At 37.7% G+C, this 27,202-nt stretch overlaps 2 protein-coding genes and 1 pseudogene across 5 annotated transcripts in view; 1 reads left to right on the forward strand and 2 right to left on the reverse strand.

The window, feature by feature from the left end:
* Positions 1-471: 471 nt before the first annotated feature.
* Positions 472-7,868, reverse strand: LOC133657131 (peroxiredoxin-like 2A). 2 transcript variants are annotated; one of them, XM_062058082.1, is made up of 7 exons: positions 7,785-7,836; positions 4,443-4,536; positions 1,680-1,856; positions 1,405-1,496; positions 1,195-1,335; positions 968-1,123; positions 472-907 (listed from the first exon to the last, which is right to left on the reverse strand). In XM_062058082.1, coding segments are annotated over exons 2-7 (663 nt in total). In that variant the 5' UTR covers positions 4,444-4,536; positions 7,785-7,836; the 3' UTR covers positions 472-811. The 2 variants fall into 2 exon arrangements, with proteins under 2 accessions (XP_061914066.1, XP_061914067.1); XM_062058083.1 differs by lacking the exon at positions 4,443-4,536 and having other exon boundaries at positions 7,785-7,868.
* A 940-nt stretch (positions 7,869-8,808) lies between these two features.
* Positions 8,809-27,202, forward strand: part of mat1a (methionine adenosyltransferase 1A) — a 42,356-nt gene continuing 23,962 nt past the window's right edge. Inside the window, exons 1-3 of one of the 3 annotated variants that reach the window (XM_062058079.1) lie at positions 8,809-8,861; positions 14,041-14,181; positions 16,728-16,778. The gene's annotated coding sequence lies outside the window, so the exon portion shown is untranslated. Of the gene's footprint in view, positions 8,862-14,040; positions 14,182-16,727; positions 16,779-27,202 lie in introns of those variants that run through there. The other 2 variants (XR_009827232.1, XM_062058080.1) reach the window with 2 other exon arrangements.
* Positions 8,887-16,529, reverse strand: LOC133657132 (peroxiredoxin-like 2A; annotated as a pseudogene).

Below are 27,202 nucleotides of genomic sequence, written 5' to 3' on the forward strand. Positions count from 1 at the left end.
TTGAACATGTAAAACATGTTTTCCAAATCAACTTGTTTTGACTCCATAAAGTGTCAAAACATTGCCACCAAGGTTTGATATTAATATTGGGAAAGAAAAATGTATCGGCACTGATAAATTAAACATACAATATTTTCTACACTGCATTTCAACGTCAGATTACAGGTTTCCATTTCATAGCTTTAGTGACATTTGACCAAAGTCAACTTGTTTTCTGTTGGCGGTGCTTAGTGTAAATACTTTTTTTTTCTTCGATGCCAAAACTTAGTGGCAACATTCTGACTCCATATGAGATCAAATACACAAGCTGCATCAAAATCATGCTTCTATAGAAGATAATGTGAAAGGTTTGTAATGTAGTATTTTACTTTTGCTTGACTGTGAAAACATAATTCAAAAGTTTGTGTACTGTAAATCAGCTTACAGACAGAACTGTCAAATGTACAGTAAATAACATCAATGAGACAAAGGTTGAGTATAATGTTTATTGCTGTTCACGGGTCACATTGTCTCAAACCAGCAAGCAGACCTCAACATCTGCAGCAGAACGTGCATTTTAGCCATCAAACTTGCTCCTCTCCTTTGGAGTTTTGAGCCAAGTCGTCATTATTAAAACACACACTTATACATGTTGAAGGTGCGCTTGCGTGAATCAAATTCCTGTGTTCATACCCGTCTAGCTTTCAAGTGTCTGCAGAGGTAGAGCTAGTGTTCTAAATCGTAAGAGGTACACCGTTTGGATGGAATTATTTAACATTGATTGGTGGTTATGTCATTTGTTCTGTTTTATACATTTAGTGTTCTAGCAAACTTATTTGCGAGGAACAATTTTCCTAACAGCTTCAAGAACATGCGCCGCTTCCACTTTGTGGCCAAATTCCTTCTCACGGTGCTCCAGTAGGACTCCCTGTGTCAAGCACACAATGCGTCAAGGAAAGTGGCTGCGTGTTTGTGTGTGGTTACCTACCTGATCTCCTGCGCCGATGACAAACACGCCACCCATGATGAAGCCCTCGCCCTTCAGGTTGCCCTGGTAACCAGACCTCCAGGCCCGGAAGAAGCTCTGCAAAGCAGCCAGACGAAACACCCCCATGCCGCCCATTTTGGGACCGTAGAAATGTTTCTGCAAGAGTAAACAATTGTCAGTTTTTCTTCCAGGACTGGCCAGGTGTCTACGCCTTAAAAACAGCCAACATTTTCGTCGATGTAAACGTCCCCGGCGAAGTGCGGTTTGAAGTCCTGGATCTCTGTGCCCACACGCTCCTTCACCAAGGCCACCAGAGGGACCCCAAGCTCTTCCAGCTGGGGCTTGAGAGAGGACAGCCCAGTGGCCTCCTGCCAGGAGAACAAAACATTGTTTTTTTCCAAACTACGAGCTTTCTAAAACAAGCAAGTTACAATCACCTCTCTGCACAAAGATCATCCGGGCCGCCGCACGGCGAAGATGACCGCGCCGTTCTTCTCCCAGAGACTCTTTGCTTTGATGAGCTCCTCTTCTACAGACAAGACAAATGTTTATTACACTTCTCCAAATGCCCCTGAGGGGAGACAAGTCCACAAGGTCTTCAGAGGTTTGATAAACCAGAAGAAAAACAAGTACACTTCAGAGTGAGCGCTCTGTCGCTCTGCAAGCTTTGTTCAAAGTGATTTGCATGAAGTCTAACAAGTTATTTTGCTACCGTCAGTGGTGGAGCGCAGGTCAGCGTCAGCAAGATGGTCCAGCGAAGCAGGGAGAAATTTGGGTAGACAAAAGTCAGAATTGATCAGGAAGACCCCTGCCAGGGCAGCACCAAGGGCTCCCAGTCCTAGAGTCCACATCCCCATCCCGAACAGTTCCAAGTCCACAGACTCAAACACTGCAGCACAAACAATACAGGATCTTAATGCATGCTCAACCACATTTTCCAAATGAAACCTCGAGCTCAGTACACAACGTTTCCCCACTGCACTGCAGTCTATTTGGAGAAATTGGGCTGTGACGCATGCATGTATACATTAACACAGTGGAAGAAAAAAGCAAAAACTTTGCTTTTAAAAAAAAATTAGGTGAGGGCTTTTAGAAGTGGAGCCCACAGCTCATTAAGAGCGATCATGCTTTCACGTTATTGTCCAATAAGGCTTGTCTTGTTGACTGTGCCTTTTTGAAGAATGCAATCTAAACGGGGTCTTAGTGACTGTGGCTTTATTTAGCAAGTACCAAGTGCCAGCACTGATCCTCCTGCTACATCTTATTCTCTGGCAGATCAGGTGCACATGAGCTGTTCAGCAGAGTTACAATGCCATCTACTGTGCAGAGTTGGAATGACAAGCTACAGACACTCCTGGTATGTGTTCAACATGTAGCGACACATCTATTTGTGGCAGACCGTCAAATGAATGTAAACACAAGTGAGGGACAGGAAGTGGTTATTAGTCTGCTCTAAACAAGAACCGCGATACTGTCAAGTAGAAGCCTGAGCTTGACAACTCTTAGGTCAAACATTTGGACTCACTGAATTTGTTCCGTAGAGAAGCGGCAACAGTGGAATTAAAGCTACATTTTAGCCAATAACTGATATTCCAAATTTACACTGTTACTCCTAGAACAAGCTATTATAAAATATTTTGCCCCCCAGAATCTGTGTGTATTGAAAAGTATCCTCTATCAAACTTTAATGTTCAATTAAAGCAGTTTAATGCTTTTTGTTGCACTGAAAACTAACTGAACCACTACCTTAAACGTGATGTCGTACCGTTACACCCTTAATTATTCCTGCTTAACCAAGTTTAACATTGAACAAAAATCCTTCACAGGGAGTTCATATCTTGAGCAGACGAAACATGCCACCAGTCACTCCAATGACCTTCAGTCTGCACTAGTCTAACACTTGTCAACTGTACACTTCATCAGGAACACCTGCTCAGAGCAACACAAAAACCTGATAATCATGCCAATTTTTTAAAATGATGGTTGTAGATCTACACTGCTTCATACTGAGAACAGTCTATATGTCAATTGATTAGAGCTTTTTACAGATGCAGGTCCAAAATGGGCTTTAAGCTTGCTCTGTGATTACCAAACTAAAGCAATTACACAGCATTATATAAACAAAAGTATCCAACAGATCATTTAAAAAGGGAACTGCACTTTGTTGGAATTCACAATCTTATAACACTTTCAGCAAATAAATGCAAACAAACGTCCACTTACAATGCAACCTATTAGAGTCTCTATCTGCCTTTAAAAGCCCTTAAACATCCAAACACTTCCATTAAGGTTTTATATGCATATCAAGATATGCAATGTAGTAAAAGGCACATTTAATATTGATATATTTAGATCATTTTAGGCATACACAGCATATTTGAAAAATGCATCACTGTTGATTTTTGATCTACAATAAACTTTCACAAGCAAGGAAGCAGTTTACCACTCAGTCAAAATTGGCACACAAGCTTGTGATCAGTGTTAGTGCTTATAATATCACCGATACTTGGTTGATATTGAAGTCACAAAAATGTAACCAGTATTGTTGACATTTTTTGGATGGCTATTTATAGGCGGAATAGAGGACCTCACATTGGCTCTGCTGTAAGCGGACATTTATGTACGAATTAGAATTCAGTAAAAAAAAGGAATTTCTTTCATAATGATTGGAACGATAAGCAAAATGACATAAGACTGCAGTTCCCCTTTAAAGTGCATGTAGAGGTAGATAAAGGTGCTGGACACTGATGACACTTCAAATGTGGCAACTGCCATTTTGGAAGTTGTGGCTACGCTTATGCCAATGGTTTTTGACACGACACCATGGAGAGATCACCGTTATTCCTTTAAGAAGATGACAGGCAGTAATTGGAGCATTTATGGTAAGAAGTCACTTAAATTTTGTCATCGTGCACAAAAGGATGAAAGTAGTCTTCAGACCACATTTGCAAGGCATTAGAAACAAATAACTACCCAGCACAACATGGGTGGTAGAGCAAGTTCGCTGCCATCATACCGGTTCTGCAACAAAACAAGAAACCGTGTATGCTTGCCTGCACCACGTTTGTTTGGGTCGGGACTTGCTTTGGCTCTACTTTGGTGAAAATGAGCGGCCGGGCTTCTTTCAAAGAACCTCCCGCTCACGGCGGCGTTCCTCAGAGGGAAGGTAGACCAACGGGAAGGAGGGGGAAGCGTTCGCCTCAAAGCTGCCAGCAGCATCGCCACAGTGAGCCTTTTCCGATACACAAAGGAACGCTCGCTGTAAAAAACAAAAACTACTGATGTGATGCCTTCAGGGACTCAGCATGCCAAACTTAATGTAATAGTTATTGCTGAACAAAGTGGTCTTTTACTACCCCCGCTTTTATTCCGAGTCACTGCTTCCTCAATTTCTAATGTTATACAATACTAAAAAAAAAAACACCTCAGAAAACAAATTATGCAGTGGGCATAAAATAAAATTTGGTATACTAACTTGTTTCCAATTGTCTGTAGTTCAGCTCATTCCGTTCCAAAACGCTTTAGCTCTCAAAATGTTGCTGCAAATAACTGATAAACGCCGGCACCCGCTGTTTTGAGAAAAAAAGCACACACCCACAAGTGCGTCACAAGATTTAAGATTACACAAGAGCTACTGATATAATTAAATTGACCTTAAGCATCAATATCCATGTTTGCAACAGATTTTGAAAAAATTACAACTAAAAAAAAAAAACCTACAGTTGCATAATTGGAAAGGAGGAAAGTATTTGGGTAAAATGTGCCTCTGAAGTTGCACAACTCCAAAGTCAAAACCTAGTATAGCTGGACTATTTTGTTTAACTTTGTGCACTTTTGAGAAGTTTCTCCACACAAATAGTGAAAGTGTCATAATAGCCAAAAGAAGCACACATGGATTTTATTGTCAAGTGTAAAAAAAAAAGCGGGATAGACATTTAGCTATAATTAGAGATGTCTGATAATGGCTTTTTTGCCGATATCCCGATATTGTCCAACTCTTAATTACCGATATCAACCGATATATACAGTCGTGGAATTAACACACTATGCCTAATTTTGTTATGATGCCCCACTGGATGCATTAAACAATGTAACAAGGTTTTCCAAAATAAATCAACTCAAGTTATGGAAAAAAATGCCAACATGGCACTGCCATATTTATTATTGGAGTCAAAGTGCATACATTTTTTTTTTTTTTAAACATGCCTCAAAACAGCAGCTTGGAATTTGGGACATGCTCTCCCTGAGAGCATGAGGAGGTTGAGTGGGCGTGGCGTATTTTGTAGCGTCCCGGAAGAGTTAAAGCTGCAAGGGGTTCTGGGTATTTGTTCTGTTACGGTGCGGATGTTCTCCCAAAATGTGTTTGTCATTCTTGTTTGGTGTGGGTTCACAGTGTGGCGCATATTTGTAACAGTGTTGAAGTTGTTTATACGGCCACCCTCAGTGTGACCTGTATGGCTGTTGACCAAGTATGAATTGCATTCACTTGTGTGTGAAAAGCTGTAGATAGGTGACCACTCCGTACAGCGGCGTTTTAAAAAGTCGTACATTTTACCTTTTGAAACAGATAAGATAATTTCCGATATTACATTTTAAAGCATTTATCAGCCGATAATATCGGGCTGCCGATATTATCGGACATCTCTAGCTAAAATATGCCCTGGCTGCTCAGCACTACAATAAGGTGGTGTCCAATTGCAAAAGATGAAAGAAAGATGTTGCCTCAAGTCAGATGTGTTTATTTGTAAATATTCCCCTCCCATTTACTTTCAGTATTCATTTGTGTTAGGTTAAATTATGTTTTAAACTTTGATAACCCTGAAAGTTATAGTAGTGACAGTTTGACTAACATTGAAATTTGTTTTCTATACTGCAGTAATACTTTAACTTAAGCCACTGCAAACAAAAAGGATACAAAGTGAAGCACTTACATTAAACTCAATTTTTTACAACTACAGTTCACATTTTAGTTAAATTTGACTAAAACAGTTCCCTGTACAGTTAAAAACTGTAGTGGTGAGAGCGAGACTCTGGAACGGACTAATTCACTTTCATTATATTGTATGGGGGATCAAACCGGAAGCGGAAATAATTATGAACGCCAACTATTGATATTAAAAACACCTGTTGCAATTTCCTTGAACGCGTATCTAAAGTGCTCATTTAAAGACGCATGTCAAATTACTTTTTGACACGAAATTAAATGTATAGCAAAAGGTTCTAAAAGCGTACAATGGGTGAGGGCCGACATCCGGGCAACTGAGCTACATACGGGTTCTTCGAGCCATAGCAACCAGACTGGCGTTGAAAACAAACCGTTGCCATTACTCTTTAACCTGTCGACCTACGCTGGTTAAACCCATCATTCTGCCTCCAAAATGCCGAAAAACTGTTGTTTTTGGTTGTGCTAACCACAAATGGAAACAGGGAAAACAAAGGTTGTATTTTGTTCTGCCAAAGCGTGATAAAAGCCCACAGAGACGAGACAAATGGCTCGCAGCTTTACACCGGGAAAACGAGGACGGTTCTCACTGGAGTCCCCCAAAGTCCCGGGTCGTGTGTTCGGATCACTTCGTTTCTGGTAAATATAAGGAACAAAAATCCACCTTCTTAACCACAACTTGGCTATACGTCCGTGCTAATGTTGTACTTGTTGAATTTGTACCTTATAACGTTCGACAGCTGAAGTTGTTGTACAAAAATAACATGCGGTATATACTATATAGTCTATAGCCTAGCTAGCTATTTTCGAAAACCGGACAACGAGAGGATACCAAAGGCAGCGTTAAGATGGACACCACCGGGAAAACGTAAGCCAGGGCGGCCAAAGAACACCTGGCGAAGAACAGTTGAAGGGGAGCTGAAAGAGATTAAGCTTACATGGGGCGAGGCACAGCGACGAGCACAGCAGCGAGATGAATGGCGTAGAGTCGTCGAAGCCTTATTTCCCATCCGGGAAGAAGAGGATTAAGTTAAGTAAGTAATATACTATATTAGCCTAGCTAGCTATTTTCGAAAACCGGTTTCGTTTAAATTTGCACTTAACAGTTGGGTTTTTAAAAACCAATAAACCCTATAATTTTCATGTTGCCATTCAATACATGTAGCCCTCAAATCTCTCAATATTTATATTTTATACACTAACACTTGATCTTGTTGATAACTTCCGCGTCTCTTTCTTAGTAGCGCGCAGGCTAAGCTAACTAGCAAGCTAAGCTAAGCCTGAGAAACTTTAAAGTTCACTGAGACGAGTCTGACGCAAATAATACATTTTCGTTTTTTCACACGATATGCGAATAAGTAAAAATGCGTAAATGAAGGATTTAACGCCGACTTCCAAGCCACAACGCTCGTTAAATGCTTTTTCTGTCAATGCTGTGTTCGCTGTGAGCTGGTTTGTTTTCAACGAATTCCCGGTTGCTAGGGGATTGGTAGGCGGAAGTGACGTAGGTCCACTCGCACATTAAAATGACAACGCTCTACACAGCGTTCGAATTGAGGCACATTTATAGCTCTAAACTCAAAGACGCTAACAGTTAAAATGACCTTCGGAAAAACAAGACTTTAGTGATATTAATAACATGAAAGAAAACTTGGGTTTAACACAAGCTGACAGTAATTGAACGATGATATTGACTTGATGACATGAAAGCTTTACGTGTAACCTTCTTTAGCCAGGCAAGCAGTTAGCTAGGATTAGCTAATCTAAATTTACCCTCCCTGCAAATCGCAATTATATGTTTTAATCTGCAGAGCGGGTCTTCAAAAAGGAATACAAAAATAACTCAATAGGCAGAAGTGTTATCAGTGAACTCACCTGTTAGTGACGACACGGGTCTTTGCACAGGACTGTAACTCGCGCATGCGCCTTAAATAGCCCAGCAGGCAGGGCAACTAATCGAGCACAGATGGACCTTTGCAAGGCAAAACTGTTTGACTTAACGAGTCTTTGTCGCTTCATCCCGGACAATATTCATGACAAATGTGTGCTTTGTTTAAAGATGTGCTATTTGGTTTTACACTGTATGAAAAAAAATGCGAAAATGAATTTTACCTTTGCAACCTCATTATAATATTGGCTAAGTTTTATATTCATAAATGTAAGTTTCTCAATACCCTGTTTTTTTGTGCCTTTAAAAAAGAATTAGAACTCTACGTTAAAACACTCTCTACCTTTAACAACCAAAAAGATGTAAAAACGATGATGCTGTGTTCCAAATTTAAATTATTTACTGAACTTGTGTGAGCCTGTGACTTTGCGCTTTGTTATATATATGTGTAACCTATTTTTATGGGCTTTCCTCTTTGTGATGTTAAGTTCCTGTTATACGCTGTTATACAGTATATGCCTTGAGCTCTTATTTTGAAGGCGCTAAGAGCGGAAGTGATGACACGTTGTAATGTAACTGAGGGTTTATAAATGTCGTCTATACTGTATGAAACTACAGAATAAGAAACACGGAGGCTCCAGTTTCACACGAGGACCTTTTTTTTTTTAACTTTCTTTCAAAACCCCCGCTCCACTACAACGTGTCAACACTTCCGCTCTTAGCGCCTTCAAAATAAGAGCTCAAGGCATATACTGTATAACAGCGTACAAGAGGAAAGCCCATAAAAATAGGTTACATATGTATATATTTTGCATTAAATTTTAGTTACTTTATTGAGTTTACAACCCCCTGGCGCTGTTTTGTACTGTTTTTGTACTTATTTTGATTATTATTATTTCTCGATTGTTTGTAAATGTTGCTGTTTATAAATAAATAAAAAACAACGGGTCTTTGCACAGGACTGAATCTCGCGCATGCGCCTTAAATAGCCCAGCACGCAGGGCAAACTAATCGAGCATAGATGGAACTTTGCAAGGCCAAAACAGACCAGTCCACACAAATAGGTAATTATGTTGTGTACATTACCGCTTTATTGTTGTGGAATCACAATTGTCTAACAACAACACAACTCTAACTGTTTGTTCGTCCCCAAAATGTAGTCAGGGAGGTTGCGTTGTTATTTGTACGCAGACATCAGAGCTGATCCCTCGTTAAGAGTTTAGAGTCAGATCTTCATTAAAGCGCACAAAAGTCCCAACACGGCCTTCTTGGCAGAAGTAATGAGGCGGCAAACTGTTACAAGTGTGCATTGTTACTCACAATGAAAGTAAACTTTAACCAGTATTACACAACATTCTATACAATTTGAGGTCTATATTTTCATGTCATCTCTCATTTGGCGGGCTGTTTTGAGGACGGCCAACATGTTGACTTTATCTCCGAACTCTTTCTCGCGGTGCTCCAGCAGAATGCCCTGCAAAGAATGTCAACAACAGGATTATACAGGAGAAAAACAGTTGTAGTATCTTATTTAGTTGACTTAAAAAGTCACCGCTTCATCAAATCTGTCAAGATTTTAAAATGCTAGATTTAGCTAGCTAGCTAACTTTTTTTTCTTTTCTTTTTTTCTTCTTTATTGAACAACAAACATACATTTACAATCCACACAAAAGTCAAGGCACTTTCAACATCAAGGAAAGAAAACAAAAGCAAATACAGATAGAGTGATAATACTAAAAAATATGAAAAAAATCCCCACTAAAATGGCTACCTAAGTCACTTTAAATGTTTTTAGCAAGGATATCAATTTGATTGATAATTGTAACCAATCAAGCCAATTAGAAGATGTAGGCCTTACTAGCAAAAAAGTAGATCGACATAACTGATATTGATCAGATCTTTCTTTGTAAAACCTCGAAAGTCCTCTGAATTTCTTCCAATTTCGATAACATACTTCAGGAAAAAAATACTCAAAAGTCAAACAAAACGTTCAAACCGTCATTTTTTGTGCGTTTTTATCCCTAAAGCAGGGGTGTCCACAAAGTACGGCATAGGGGCCATTTGGGACCGACACCATAGGAACTTTCCCATTTACCCTAGTAAATGAAATACCCGCTTGCATTTCCACCAGAAACTACCTGGGTAAGTAAAGTTCCACCAATAACCACCTGGGTAAATAAAGTTCCACCAATAACCTTTTAGTTCCTGGTAGTGAGTTGGTACTCTAAAAAGTTTCTCAGGAACATTTGAGGCTGTGCTGTTGAATGCTGAATGGAAGACCACTGTTGTGGCTTTATTAAATTTTATTTCAGCTGCTGTTGACAGTATGCGATGACAACTTGAATTTGTTCTAATTTGGATAGGAAAAAAATACTCAAAAGTCAAACATAACGTTGAAACCGCAATTTTTTTTTTTGTGCGTTTTTATCCCTAAAGCAGGGGTGTCCAAAGTACGGCGTAGGGGCTATTTGGGACCGACACCATAAGAACTTTCCCATTTACCCTAGTAAATTAAATGCAGCTGAGATAGCCCCCCCCCCCCCCCCCGCGACAAGCAGTAGAAAATGGATGGATGGATGAAATACCCTCTTGCATTTCCACCACTCTAAAAAGTTTCCCAGGAACTTTAGAGGCTGCGCTGTCGAATGCTGAATGGAAGAACACAGTTGGGGCTTTTTTTTAAAATTTAAGCTGCCGTGACAGTATGGGAGGACAACTTGAATTTGTTGTAATTTGGATAACATACTTCAGGAAAAAAATACTCAAAAGTCAAACAAAACGTTCAAACCGTAATTTTTTTGTGCGTTTTTATGCCTAAAGCAGGGGTGTCCAAAGTACGGCATAGGGGCCATTGGGGACCGACACCATAGGAACTGTCCCATTTACCCTAGTAAATGAAATACCTGCTTGCATTTCCACTACAAACTACCTGGGTAAGTAAAGTTCCACCAATAACCTTTTAGTTCATAGTAGTGAGTTGGTACTCTAAAACAGTGGTCCCCAATTCTCAGGAACTTTAGAGGCTGTGCTATCGAATGCTGAATGGAAGAACACAGTTGGGGCTTATTATTTTTAAAATTTCAGCTGCCATAACAGTATGCGAGGAGAACTTGTAATTTTGTTATTTCTTGTATATTTCTATTAAAACATACTTGACGGAGAGAAAGAAAAACGAAAAAAATTCAGTCTAAGCGTGGGCCCCTGGAGAGGGGGTCCAGACTGAGGCCAAGGGAAAAAAACCTCATAGCCATAGCACACATAAACATGTGTGTAAGAGGGAAACTTCAAAGAGCACAAAGGACATTAAAGCCATTAAAAAGGCAGAACTGATGCAGCCAGCCACTTCTACATACAGCTACAAAAGTAAAACAACAACAAAACAAAACAAAAAGTTGCTCAGGAACTTCAGAGGCTGTGCTGTCGAATGCTGAATAGAAGAACACAGTTGGGGCTTATTTTTTTCAAAATTTCAGCTGCCGTAACAGTATGCGAGGAGAACTTGTAATTTTGTTATTTATTGTATATTTCTATTAAAACATACTTGACGGAGAGAAAGAAAAACGAAAGGAACTTTTGACTTGCAGGAACTTATGTGTGGCATCTGTGTGCTGAAGAACGCTGATCAGTGGAACTCTCTTGTAGTGTTTTTACTCCGCCGTAGTCTTTAAACTAGTATGCAGTTTAATGTTGTATATGAATTTATATTATCAAGGATTTGATGATGACAGTTTGACTTTGAAACAGATGGATGTATGGTGTTTTAAAAATTTTACCAACGTAGAAGTCATCCAGCGTTATTGTCTTCAATTTTGAAGTTTCTACCATCCAGTGATACCTCTATTTTCGTATGGCCCACTTTTTGTAGGATTCTGTGTTTATCTGAAATTTTCGGCAAATTATTGCCCCGAAGTTCATACAATCGAACATTGCGCGTAACAATGGAGTCAGTTTTCCGCCATATAATTCCACTGAATCGGGCACACAAATAAGGAATTTCATGTGTTAGTGACTCAGACTTTGTACCTATTTTTGATATAGTATGATAGTAAAATAAGCCACCATTGGGCCAAAGAAAGTTGCAAGCGCCACCTAGCAGTTAGAGAAAGAAATCGAGGAACGATATTGAATTCAAGAAAGAACAATGGTGGCGTCATCACCAACAGGAGACTTCAAAAGGAGTAGAAATTAATAATTTATATGTATTTCGTATTGTTTTCTGCATGTAAAACTCTAATTTCCATCCATCCATCCATCTTCTTCCGCTTATCCGAGGTCGGGTTGCGTGGGCAGCAGCCTAAGTAGGGAAGCCTAGACTTCCCTCTCACCAACCACTTCGTCCAGCTCCTCCCGGGGGATCCCGAGGCGTTCCCAGGCCAGCCAGGAGACATAGTCTTCCCAACGTGTCCTGGTCTTCCCCGTGGCCTCCTATAGGTCGGACGTGCCCGAAACAGCTCCCTAGCGAGGCGTTCGGGTGACATACTGACCAGATGCCCGAACCACCTCATCTGGCTCCTCTCGATGTGGAGGAGCAGCGGCTTTAATTTGAACTCCTCCCGGATGGCAGAGCTTCTCCACCCTATCTCTAAGGGAGAGCCCCGCCACCCGGCGGAGGAAACTCATTTCGGCCGCTTGTACCCGTGATCTTGTCCTTTTGGTCATAACCCAAAGCTCATGACCATAGGTGAGGATGGGAACGTAAATCGACCGGTAAATTGAGTTCTTTGCCTTCCGGCTCAGCTCCTTCTTCACCACAACGGATCAATACAGCGTCCGCATTACTGAAGACACCGCACCGATCCGCCTGTCGATCTCACAATCCACTCTTCCCTCACTCGTGAACAAGACTCCAAGGTACTTGAACCCTTCCACTTGGGGCAAGAGCTCCCTATAAAATATATTTTGTACTATTCGGATTTAGATGATTTGTTATGGGAAAATACTTTAGTTTTTCTAGGATTCAGTTTTTGTTGGACCTTTTGAAACAGATAACTAAGAAAACCCAAAATACTACTGTATTTGAAGCTATTCGAATGAAAGGAAACAGCACCATCTAGTGGCATTATGTCTCCACTGCGTCTATACCTGATCTCCGGGCCCAATGACAAAGACTCCCCCCAGCACGAGTCCTTCGCCTCTTAGGTTTCCCCTGAAGCCCCTGCGGTAGGCCCTCCACAGGTTCCTCCACACTCCAATGCGCAGGAACATGGAAAGGAACATCCAGCGCTCTTGAGGACCGTAAAAATTTCTCTGTAAAGAAAGCGAAAAGCAGCTTATGGCGGCTTAGCTTAAGTAATTACTCAGCGGAATCGATTGCATGCACGCGTTGCACAAAACTGCATACCATCTGATCCACGAAGACATTCCCAGTGAAGTACTTCTTGAAGCCGTCCAGCTCCTTGCCCAGGTTTTCTTTGACCACAGCAAAGAGGGGCACCTCCAGGTCGTGTAGCTGGGACTTGAGAGAGGACAGCTCTGCAGCCTCCTGCACAGAAGACACTAGTTCACAGCAGTGTGACTTAAAAGCAGCACGTTAGAGAGGCTATGTTACACACCTCTCTGCACAGCAATCATCCCGGCCGTCGGACCACCAGGACCACCGCTCCAGTCTTCTCCCAAAGAGTTCTGGCCCTGTGTCGCTCATGGACTATGATAGAAGAGTACTGTTCAATTCTCATTTATCACTCACAATAATTAGAAATTAACTGCAATGCATCAGTCTTAAAACATTGTGTATGTATAAATATCCACGTTGAAATACACTCAATATACACTTCATAATAGATAGGTACAATAATAATGTCTTTCAAGGGACACAGAGACGGTAAATATTCTGCCTTTTAATGTGTGTATTTTTGTTGCAGTGAAATGTAATTTTAATATACAGTAATCCCTCTTTTGGTGCTGTTTATTGATATAAACATAGATATATAGATAAGATACAGTAATATTTAATTTATTCCACAATGTGGACATTTACAGCGTTACAGCAGCAAAGGGCATATTAATTTGTGTACTAAGTACACAAATTAAGTAGAAAATAATGATGAACATTAAACATATTCAAGAAAAAAAAATGTTCTAATATATATATATTTTTTAGAATTTTTAGCAACAAATAAAAACATTTTAGTAAAAATTTGTGGTCAGCATTTCCAATAACAGGCATGTGCACATAAAGTGTAACATATTATTGCACATAGTGATACGATGAACATAATACGACATTATTTTTTATTGCACTAGGTCTATCTGTGTCAGCCCTGCGATGAGGTGGCGACTTGTCCAGGGTGTACCCTGCCTTCCGCCCGTGTGCAGTTGGGGGAAGGCTCCAGCACCCCCCGCGACCCCGTAAGGGACAAGCGGTAGAAAATGGAGGGATGAAAGGTCAGTATGATCTTTACTGTTAATGTCTGCTTACTTTCTGTTTAAACTTGTTCGAGCTACACTTCTGTTAAAATGTAATAATCACTTATTCTTCTGTTGTTTGATACGTTCCTTAAGTTTTGGGTTATACTACAAATTTTGGTATCAATCCAATACCAAGTAGTTGGTCATAGCTAAAGTTATTTTGTTGTCAGGGACATCATTCATAGGTTTATAAACAATAAAAAAAGACAAAAGATTTTGTGATTATTAAAAATATTGATGTAATCATTGTAGTATTGACTATATACGCTCTTGTACTTGGTATCGTTACACTCGATATGTGTGTAGATCCACACATGGCATTTGTTTACATTCATTAGCGCTAGTTTGCAGTTAGCGGTTAGCTATTGTATCTTCCTACGGTGTGTAGTGAAGCATGTTTAGATGTTCCTCGTCGTGCAGGGAGGATACTTGTAAGAAACTTAGTTCATATATATATATATATATATATATATATATATATATATATATATATATATTTTTTTTTTTTTAAATTTTTTTTTTTATTTTTTTTAAATTATTTTATTTTATTTAGTTATTTTTTTATATTGCTGTTAATTGGTTTCAGACATGACCGCAATAAATTAATTTCCGTGAAGTAGGAATCATTATTATCCATCCATCCGCTTTTCCCTCTCTGGGTCGCGTGGGTGCTGGAGCCTATCCAAGCTGCACTCGGGCGGAAGGCAGGGTACATCCTGGACAAGTCACTACCTCATCGCAGGGCCGACACAAACTCCAATATTTTCATTGCTGGAGTAGAGTATTAAAAAAACAACTGTTTATGACCTTCTAAATACATTTTTAAACATTGTGAGAGCCCTGTAGACCTTTACACTCTTAATGCTGTCTGAGGTTGAGCCAATCAGTGGCCATGATACTGAACAACGTGCGCTGATTGGTTTGGTCTCATCTAGTGGCCAATGCTATTGCAGTATTGACATTTTTAGTACATTTAACCATTTGTATACTTGAAAATGCATAATTTAAGGCAAAAATATTGTAGAATATGCTTATAAAAACAACAATCTGCAATTTATGGTAAAAAATGCAATATATGAAGCGGGATGTGGCGAGGGACGACTATATATATTTTTTTTGTGTAAATGAGTAATTGTGTGTAATTCACTCAATCATACTGAGATGTAATTTTTTATTATGGTATTTATTTAAATATTTTATACACATGTAAATACAGAGTAAAATGTATTATTACCGGTATTAAAAAATTAATTATAATTATACTTTAATTATAACTAGATAAATAATGCAATTAAAAATGTAATTTGTTGAAAGTAAATTATTTTTCATCACTAATGATATTTTAAAATGATTTTGTTAGTATATTACCCTCTGGCTTAGATTAGAAGAGACAAAATATTAGAAACAAATAACACATTTAAAATACAAATTACCATACAAAATAATGAATGCAAACTGCAATAAACATAATACTTCATAAACACTTAACTGAAAGCCTCTGGACTTTTTCATTAGATTGTTCAGGTGTACCTAATGTTGTGTCCAATGAGTGTACTGTATTTGATTCAGTGTGTAAGTTGAATTCCTTCATTAATGGCAAAATGGGTAAAAGCAGCATGATTTCACCTGTTGTGTTGTGTTTTGTTTTTATTCTTGTTTTGTTTTTGGCAGTTTTGACGTATCAATATGACAGCGGTTGACTTCTTCCTACACTTTTATGATGGTGGTTTTATGATTCTGTAGTTTGACTCTGTAACAAATTAATTCAATGATTTCCTTTTCGGAGAAATAGTAGCCTTTAAGCTTCCGATATATTTTTAAATAAAGCTAATAGTCACACAATTTGTACAAAAAAAGTGTAAAAGTGTCACAGCTCACCTCCTCCGGTGGTCTTCAGCTCTGTGTTCTCCAGCACCTCCAGGTTGGCCCAAGTCGGCGAGGTCTGGAACCAGTCTGTGATGGAGCTGATGAACTCGGCCACAAACAAGCTCACCGCCTTCAGGACCGCGTTTACGGTCACCATGGCCTCTCGCTAAGGCCTCAGACCACCTAGACTTACAAAACACATTACTGTAACATCCCTTTTTGTCCCCTATTTCTTGCGTTTGGTTAGAAATACAAGCATAAAGATAGAAATGTACACTATCCTTGACAAAATGTGGCGTACTTACCAGTCTGTGGTTGCCACTAATGAGCAGGGGATCTGAGTTTTAAGCCCTCTCAACTCAAGCGAGCTGAAAGTCTTTCTTACGTGAGCACAACATGACAGGAATTCCTCTAAAAGTGGCTGAAACAAGGCTGCCGTTGAGCTAAGCCTTCTGTGCCAGGCACTGCTAATGCATCAGGAGCAGGACAACAACAATGTGTATGTTTATTTTTGAAACACATTCTCCCAGTAATTCTAAAAATACCTTCTCGTAGATCTACAAAAATATATGTGTGTATGTTTGTGTGTCAAAAAGTATCAATTATTTGTGAATGTTTTGGTTGCTAAGAATAGATTTTTCTTGGTTTACTTGCAGGCCAGCCTCTGAGATAGCACTGTATTTGAGCAACACTGACCCCTGTAGAAGGTAAGTGGCATTGCACCAACAATTAGTGCCAGTGCTTTAAGTGGGTAACTGGATTATTTTTTAAATAAATGATCATATATTATTATAGAAAACATATTTAAATTTTGTAGATGTTTTACAAAAATATTGTGGATTTATTGTAATCCTTACCATGCTAGTTGCTCTACAGCAGTGGCTCTTGCACATGTTTTATAACCCAGAGGTCTTTAACAGCATGTCCTGACTCACCGCAGGGGTTCGTAAAATGTTTGGTTGATTTAGAAAAAAAAAATATATATATATATAATAAAATAAATTTAAAAAATTTAAAAAATAAATAAATAATAATAATTAAATAAAAATAAAAAATAAAATATATATATATATATGCATTAAGAGTGATCCAACACACTGCAGTGTAGTTTAGAAATTGCAGTGGCATGGCTGCCCTACTCACTGTACTGTACATTGCAGTTTTAAAATAAAAACATGAATAAATCATATTATTGAATTCATGTTAGCATTTAAGATGATGAAAAATGATTAGACTTAGACAAACTTTAATGATCCACAAGGGAAATTGCTCCACACAGTAGCTCAGTTACAAAGGATGGAAAGGATAATGCAGGTATAGAGTAAACTAAAAATGTACTCTAGTTGCCTGCCAGCAATTTGCGCTCAAGTTGTCAGCTAGCAATTACCGAGCAAGCTGTCAACTAGCGATTAGCGAGCTAGTTGTCAGCTAGCAATTAGCACTCTAGTTGTCAGCTAGCGATTACCTAGCCAGTTGTCCTTTAGGACCAGTTTAACTTAAAATACTATGTAAGTACGGTAACTCAATTTCTCCATTAGTTTGGGACTCCTTGGCCTGGAAAATGTTGAAGCCCCCTGTTATAAAGATTCAAAGGGGCTGTTTGTAACTTGCTCAAAGTTTTTTAAACTATAACAAGAACACCACCAGCTTTCTTATGTTACCGTTAATGGTTTAACAGAACTTATACATATTGTTTTAGTTTTTAAAAGTTGCACACATCCCCTTTTAAAGTCACATCCACCTACACTTATAGAGATTATTGAAACAACATCAAAGATTGTTGAACAAGAAAATATGGAACTAAAAAATTTCTGCAACAAAGATCACAAAATCCAGAATTTGGAAAATGATATAGATCCAGATACAAACTTTTTCTCCCACATCAGTAATACTTGTTTTTATTATACAGATGATCAATATAATAGCAACATTAAATGTGATAACAAATAGTCAATTATTCATTTTAATAGCATAAGCTTGTATGCAAACAACAACAACATTAAGAACTTTTTGGAACACATCAACGAACCCTTCAAAGTGATTGCTGTCACAGAAACATGGATTGATGATAAAAAAGGAATAGATTTTGATCTAGAAGGATATGAACTTAACTACATCAACAGAACCAACAAAAATGGAGGAGGAGTAGCTGTGTATGTGAAGAAGAACCTGAACTACAAAGTGGTAAAAAAAACATGTCATTTGCTATAGATAACATCTTAGAATGTATAACCATTGAAATATGTCAGGAAAAAAGCAAAAACATATTCATCAGTTGTATATATAGATCACCTAAGTCAAGTATAGAAACATTTGAAGAATGGATCAAGGCAATTTACATGGACAATCACTCTCAAAATAATCTTACTTATCTCATCATATGAAATGTAGCTTACTTCACCAATTATTATTTATTTATTTATTTTTATTGTGATTACTTATGGAGTATATTGTGGATAAATTGAGAACAGGAAGTGAACAAAAGTTTTAGAAACTGTTATGTAAAAGCAAAGGGGTAGGATTAAATAAGCTCTGCTTCTTCCTACTCCTTTTCGAACATGTTGAATAGAGAAACTGGAAATTGTGATGTATCATGTTGTATGCTTGCATGTTCGAAATAAAATCAAACTCAAACATACTTGTTACATTCAATGTACTGCATGGCCTGGTTTTTGCAGCAAACACATGTTAAACACTTTATGATGGCTGATGACTTTATTATATTGTTCCATCAACAGTGTAAGTCTATCACATTAGAACAGTATGTCATAAGCATCAAAAAGCTTCTTTTAATAAAATAATTAGTATTTGTTTTTATAACGTGCAGTGGAGATAGCTTTGTAGGTTGATGAAAAACATTCCAGTGAGTGTTGGTGGTAGTAAAGTTTGTGTGTCAGTCATAATGTTCAATTAGGTGCAATCATGGGGTTTTTATTGTTGAAGGAGCATCAAATCATCAAATGCAAGCAAACTTTTCTTTTACCTGAATGCATTTTAACACTTAATATTAGAGAGAATCCGATAATGGCTTTTTTGCCGATATTACGATATTGTCTAACTCTTAATTACCGATATGAACCGATACCGATATATACAGTCGTGGAATTAACACATTATTATGCCTAATTTTGTTGTGATGCTCCGCTGGATGCATTAAACAATGTAACAAGGTTTTCCAAAATAAATCAACTCAAATTATGGAAAAAAATGCCAACATGGCACTGCCATATTTATTATTGAAGTCACAAAGTGCTTTTTTTTTTTAAACATGCCACAAAACAGCAGTTTGGAATTTGGGACATGCTCTCCCTGAGAGAGCATGAGAAGGTTGAGGTGGGCGGGGTTGAGGTGGGGTTGGGGGTATATTGTAGTGTCCTGGAAGAGTTAGTGCTGCAAGGGGTTCTGGGTATTTGTTCTGTTGTGTTTATGTTGTGTTACAATGCGGATGTTCTCCCGAAATGTGTTTGTCATTCTTGTTTGGTGTGGGTTCACAGTGTGGCGCATATTTGTAACAGTGTTAAAGTTGTTTATGCGGTCACCCTCAGTGTGACCTGTATGGCTGTTGACCAAGTATGCTTGCATTCACTTGTGTGTGTGTGAAAAGACGTAGATATTATGTGGTTGGGCCGGCACGCAAAGGAAGTGTCTTTAAGGTTTATTGGGGCTCTGCACTTCCCTCTACTTCCGTGTACGCAGCGGCATTTGAAAAAGTAATTATTTACTTTTTGAAACTGATACCGATATTTTCCGATATTACCTTTTAAAGCATTTATCGGCCGATAATATCGGCAGTCCGATATTATCAGACATCCCTACTTAATATGATGCGCATAATTACAATATTTTTGTAGAACCACATTCATATGTATTTATTTGTTTTGTTTTATTACAAAATGTTTATAGTGTAACAATGCAATGTACTTTTTACACACCAGCTGTTAGATTGTAACATGCATCTTGGTTGTAGTTTTCATTACCGAATTTGAAGGTGTTGAAAGTGCCATGTAAAATCGCTAATGCTCTTCAGTAGCATGTCTATGGCAAATACAATATAAATTAGCATCGAGCTAGCGTATTTTAAAAAATTGGAGTCTTACTTTACTTTGGAGTGTTTTCTATCAGGCATACTGGCTTTGTTGGCATGGAAAATTGTAACAATACCTCAAGGTAGTTTAGCTGAGTGCTGCTTGGGTGCTTGTTTGCCCGCCAAGTGTGTGAGTCATGTGCAACAAGTTTATCGAAATATGGCACCGTTTTATCTTACGTGAATCGATGCCATGTGGTACCAACGGAATTGGGTCTGTACTTATAAAAGTACAGAATTTGATACCCATCCTTAGTTATACCACAATTAATTTTTTTGTATTCATTTTTATTCCAAATATTTTTTTCTAGCAGAAAAGTTTCAGATTTTATTAAAAATTTTAATAGGGCAGTCAAAGTTATCGCAGATTATACGCACAATTTATTTTGAATGTAGATGGTTACCCGAAAGGCGGAGCAGTCAGTAATCAGGTCAATGCCTATGTCAGTGCAAAGATAAATGCACAGGAGACTCCGACTGGTGTGCTCGCTTGCAAATCCATCCATTTTCTACCGCTTGTCCCGTTTGGGGTCGCGGCGGTGCTGGAGCCTATCTCAGCTGCATTCGGGCGGAAGGCGGGGTACACCCTGGACAAGTCTCCAGCTCATCGCAGGGCCAACACAGATAGACAGACAACATTCACGCATTAGGGCCAATTTAGTGTTGCCAGTCAACCTATCCCCAGGTGCATGTCTTTGGAGGTGGGAGGAAGCCGGAGTACCCGGAGGGAACCCACGCAGTCACGGGAGAACATGCAAACTCCACACAGAAAGATCCCGAGCCCGGGATTGAACTCCGGACTACTCAGGACCTTCCTATTGTGAGGCACATGCACTAACCCCTGCGCCGCCGTGCTGCCAATCGCTTGCAAATGTCACTTCAAAATACCGTATATCCCGACGGTACTTAAGATAAAAACATTTTGAACAGATAAATGTAGTGTATTCAAGTAAAACACTTTGAAAAAGTTCAAGTATGAAATTCTGACAATGAATTTGCGTTTTTTTTTCAATTCTGGGGTCATTTTCTAAACTCATTTTAATCTTGCACGCAATTAATTTACTGCCATTAATCACGATTACCGGTAATCAAAATGCATAAGTGTGATTAACCTCCGATTTCTAATTGATACTATTTTGTTAAAGTGGTAATGTATTGTTTTTTGTTTTTTTTACAATATTTATACAGTATTGTTAATTTTGTATTTTTCTTTTATTATTTTGGTTGTAGTTTGCAGGGGTGTCAAAAATGTGGCTCGTGTGCCAATTGCAGGTCCCAGCTCATATTCTCAAAATGTTATTTAAACAGGAATACTAAATGGAAAAAAAAAATACACAAATTTGGAGAAAAAAAGAGCAAAAAGGCTAAAAATAGTAAGAAAGAGTTGAAATTGTTACACCCTTGTAACAGTTTTAAACCTGTGTTGTGTTTTCCTGTTCATGTGGTGTTTAAGTTCCTGTCCAGTACTCTTATTTTGAAGTTTCACTTACCCCATCTGTCCACTGTGTACTGGCTCCCACACCTGGCATTGTTTGGCAACCAGGACACACCTGTGTGCCGATCAGTCTCCTATTTCAGTCCGGCGCTGTCTTCCTGACGGCGTCGGATCAGTGATATGCTTACCGACTCATGTTTTGCGTGTTTATTGTATTCCAAAGTTCTGTGTCTTGTGTCTTTTTTAGCTGCACTCGCCTTCTTTTGTTCTTTTTTCCACTCCTTTTGTGAGTGTGTTTTTCTTTTTGTATTAAATAACATTATTTTTGCTCATCACCTGCCTGTCGTCTGATGCATCTTGGGGTCACGTCGCAATGCTGCAGCCCCGCTCGTGACAGAAATGTCGATGATAACACGCTTTTTCACCTACCTTATTTTCCTGACTATAGGGCGCACCAGATTAAAAGGCGCAATGCCGATGAATGGTCTATTTGAGATCTTTTTTCATATATAAGGCGCACCGGATTATAAGGCGCATTAAAAGAGTCATATTATTATTATTTATTTCTAAATGTAAAACACTTCCTTGTGGTCTACATAACATGTAATGGTGGTTCTTTGGTCAAAATGTTGCATAGATGATGTTTTACAGATCATCTTCAAGCCGCTTTCTGACAGTCGCTTCAGGATGCGCCGTTTTGTGGGCGGTCTTATTTACGTGGCTCACCTTCGACAGCGTCTTTTCCCTGTCATCTTTTTGTAGCGGTGTAGCGTGCAGGGACGGGAGTGGAAGTGTCAAAAGATGGAGCTAACTGTTTTAATGACATTCAGCATCTCCTCATCCGTGGCTCACTAGTGCAATAACAACAATGTGTCCCGTGAAAAACAGTCCGACCGGAACTCTCTAATAACTAAAGTTCCTTGGGTGAATAATGTAAACTCACTACACCGGTATGTTTTAGCGCTTTCATGGCAGATATAAGTAAGAATTTTACACTACTTTATATTAGAAATGGCAACAGCGGAGGATGAATGTCCCATAACAAGAAGATAGAGAAAAAGAAGCTTATCGATTACGACGTCTGCACGGATTAAAGAGGCGGAGGCGCGCAATTTTTCAGGATTTATGCAGATCCCAAATACAGATCAGCAGGTACCAGAAGGTAAGAAAAGTTGCTTTTGCATAATATTGCGAAACAAAACACCAGATAATATATCTTACCGTTTACACACACCATAATAATACTCTTATGTTGAAGCACAGTACAACCATCAAGCGGTGTGGCTTCATAGCTTACCAAAAAAACATTTTGATAGATTTTTGAGCGCCGTATGTAATGTTCTATATTTTAAATGGAACATATAAAATGTTGGTGTTGTTTACTTGAGTCATATTGCAATCTACACATATCTCTGGTGTGTGACTGCCATCATATTGCAGTCTACACGTGTCTCTTATGTTTGACTGCCATCTACTGGTCATAATTATCATTTCACCATGTACCACCATGGTGGTACATAGCTTCGAGGTCGGTAAACCAAAAACAGAATTATTCCGTACATTAGGCGCACTGTCGAGTTTTGAGGGGGAAAAAAGGATTTTAAGTGCGCCTTATAGTCCGGTAAATACGGTATACATAATGTCTTTGTATATCGACATGGGTTGGTTTTAGCCTTTTTGATAAAATCCAAAATATGTAACCCCTTTGTACACCCATGCTCTACCTTATTTAGCTACAGAAACAAACTATATAACCACAGTAATAAAAACAATATAGTTTAATGAATACCTCTCTGACATTCTCAGTACAAACTGAGCATAATTATCTTTGTAAAGGCAGAATTTTGGATTGCTGTCCTGTCATTAGCCTGTGCTGCTAACAATAAAGAGTGTAGTGTGATAGTGTGAGTGGTCTTGTATTATTGCTCGCATCAGTTTGACTTAGGAATGTGCTTTGGGTCCAATTGATCTGGATATAGGATGACACTAAGCACCAGCTGCTGCATTCCTTCTGCGTCTTCTCTCTGCTTCATGCCCGTGACGCCATATTAACGTAACATTGTTTGCATTTGTAGTGATTGCTCAAATTTCTCATAACAGTCCGCCGTATTACACAACTTTGAGGGTGAGTCGAGGATTCGCATGAAAAAAACAAAAAACACACTATAGCACTTGGACCTCTGAGTGTGGAGGTGGGGTGTAGTCGGCCAATCACAGCACAGGATCTGCGCTCCACCTCCTGAATGGCCATTGGTGGACGCTCTTATTGTGTCAGCCAATCAGAGAGGAGATGGGGTTGACTTCACTGATAAAAGTGACTATACAGATGTTGAGGTAAAAGTCCTAAAGATGAACATACAAAAGTAATTGAGGAATAAAGTGCTAAAGTAGTTTTTTTAACCTACTTATACTTGTACTTATACTTGTACATTAGACCCATTCCTAAAACAAAGGAAACAACTCCAAAACCTATAATTTCCTCCTCAAGGTTGCAAATCTCAAATGGACCCAAAGTGTTACGTGACAATCGCTTCGTTACATCACAAGCGGCATACAAAGTTTGCAAGCTCAACTCATTCTGAGCGCCGTGACACGTGTCCGCACGAAAGTGGTCGGTGACGCTAAACTGCGTGCCCTTGGACTTGGCAGAAAGGGGGAAAAACAAACATGCGTTTTACAGACTTTATCTCATCTTGTTCTTTTCAAACAAACATTGACCACATGACTCCCAAATTCGAAGCGAAAAGGGCTGTCAATTTCTAAACAAATGCAGGTCATTGTCACACTTGTCAATTAAACCCAAAATGGTGTCTCTTAATTCATCGAACATTGAACGTTTTCCACGTCTATCTATTTGTAGCATGCGTGTAAGGAAGTAGCATAACAATATATGGTTTTGGGACAATTAGGTTTCCCCAAAAAGTATTTTGAATATTCAAATTCATCATGAATTTTATATTTTTTTCTAAATTTCAGTACAGATTTGATTGTTTTGCTCAAATGTATGTTTATTTTTTCGACATTCAATATGTTTTTACTAGGGCTGTCAAAATTAACAAGTTAACTCATGTGATTAATCACAAACAATTACACACTTAGATTAATCATGCCATTTTTTTTGACTGCACACGTTTTTTTTACTTTAACCCCTAAGCGGTCAGTGATCAGATCAATGCATACGTCAGTATAAAAAGGAGTGAGGGGACTCCGACTATTGTGCTCATTGGCAAATTTCACTGCAAAATACAGCCTGAGAGAACTTTGGATAAAACTGTTACCAAGTTTTGTGCAAATAAGTGACATGCGTTCAAGTAACATGTTTAAAACGTTCCTGAATGAAATTCTGACAATAAAATTGCATTTGTGTGCAAATATTAGGTTGTTTTTTTTAAGCAAATTTAAATTATGCAAGCAAGTAATCACGTGTGATTAATTACGATTAATCCAAATTCCATAATATAAGTACGATACATTACAGATTTTTCCTTCAAATTTAGTATAATCATGTTTTGTTTTGCTCAGATTTGGTATATGATTAATTTTTAGTACAAATTAACTATACATCTCACATTTTTCTGCATGCACCAATGTTTCTTTTTTCATTTTTCCTCAAATGTATTGTGAATATAAAAAAATTGGGGTGGTGGGGGATGGGGCTCCGAGTTGATATATTGTTTTACTTAAATTTAATACAGATTATGTTTTTTGTTTAAAATTTTCATATTGATTTGCTCTTAAATAGTATACATAAAATGGCTCAAATTTAATACATTTCAAATTGTTTTGCATGGATTTAGTATAAATAAAACTTTTTTGCTAAATTTTAGTATAATATAATTTTTCTAATAATATTTGGTGTAATTTTTAAATCAAATCCATTGTATGTATTTTTAATTGAATGTAGTTTTTGGTGTTATTTTCACTCATATTTAATACAAAAATGTTTTGCTCAGATTTTATATAAATGTAACAATTATTGCTGTATATTTGCACAAAAAAAAGGGACTGTTACATTTTTGTAAATTACATTTATTTTGATCAAATTTAAAGATATTTTCACTCAAATGTACTTAAATTGTTTGTTGCGATTTGTATCTGAAAATTATATTTTTTAAATTATATTTTTTCAAATCAATTTGGACGTCATTTTTACTCAAATTTAATGGAGTTTATATTTTTTGCTAAAATTTTGTATGATAATGTAAAAAAAAATGTCTCTAATGTAGTTTGCATTTTTTTTTTTTTTTTAAATTTGAATGAATTTAAAAATGCTTGCTTTCCCAAGAGGGACGAACGGTAGAAAATTTGTGAATGAATTTTAATACAATTTTTAAAAATACATACTGTATATTGTGATCAAATTTGACATATTTTTCACTCAAATATAATACAGTTCAATAGTTCATATATTTTCCCTCAGATTTCGTATAATCTAAAAAAAAATTCTCCACGATAGTAGGCATTATTAAAACAATTGTAATTTGAAAATACATTTTTAAAATTACATATATTTCACTCACATTTAATGCAGTTTATATTTTTTCGCTCAGATTTTTGCATAAATTCTAAATTTTTGTTTTACTCCAAGATAGTATGCATTACTACAAGATATTTAATTTGAAAATAAATGGGTTAAATTCCATATACTTTGATAAAATTTGACGTAATATTTACTCAGATTTAAAACAGTTTAAATGTTTTTTGCTTAATATATTGCTCAAATTAGAAATTTTTATTTTTTTATAAAAAAAATTGCATGTTTTTCTCTAAAATAGTATAGTACATACAATTAAATTTTTCTGCTCAACTGTTTATTGTTTTTCTTCAAATTTGGTACAATTTATTGTTCAAATTTAGTACATGATACATATACTTATTTGATTTAAATCACAATGAGTTAAAAAAAAAAGTTTACTATATAAATGTTTTTATTTTTGTTTTTTTATTGTCCTATAATTGTCTTTTTTCATAATATAAATGTAGTTTGGCACTTTAAACTGCTGGTCAGCTGGAACCGGAGGGCGTGTCTCTCAGCATTTAACAAAGGTGGAGTAATTGGAAGTATGATGAATTGCTGTGATTGTTGTTTTGTCACGAGTGGTTGTGTCGCTGCGTGCTTTCCACAAACTTGTTTAATGTTTGAAAGTGTTCTTCTAAAGGTCACGGGTCTTTTATCGTTCCATTGGCTCGCCATCCTCTGAGGGGCCCGGCAGCATTACTTTGGACTTTATACTTCTATCAAGTCTCACTCGTGAATCCAAGGAGTCTCTCATTGATTTACTCAAAGAAGTTCAAGAAAAATCTTAATTTATGACAACCTAACTAGATCCAAAACAAAAATGTCAAAAAATGTACAGTAGCTGTGTAAGGGCATGGATACATATTTGGTTACTAACACTTCACTAAAAGGTGGTATAACCACATGACTTCTCCCAGCCAATCAGAGAAGAAAGATACTAATAATCATACTATTGTATAGTAAAAATGTCCTATATCATTATTATAATTCTAATCAAAACAACCCTTTTCCTTGTCCCAACAGTGATAGTCGTTATCTTTCGTCAGAACCAGAACAAGCTTGTTGTCCGTGTTGCTGGGGTGAAGAACAACTC

This window comes from Entelurus aequoreus, linkage group LG09 (assembly GCF_033978785.1).
Source record: "Entelurus aequoreus isolate RoL-2023_Sb linkage group LG09, RoL_Eaeq_v1.1, whole genome shotgun sequence".
Taxonomy (NCBI): Eukaryota; Metazoa; Chordata; class Actinopteri; order Syngnathiformes; family Syngnathidae; genus Entelurus; species Entelurus aequoreus.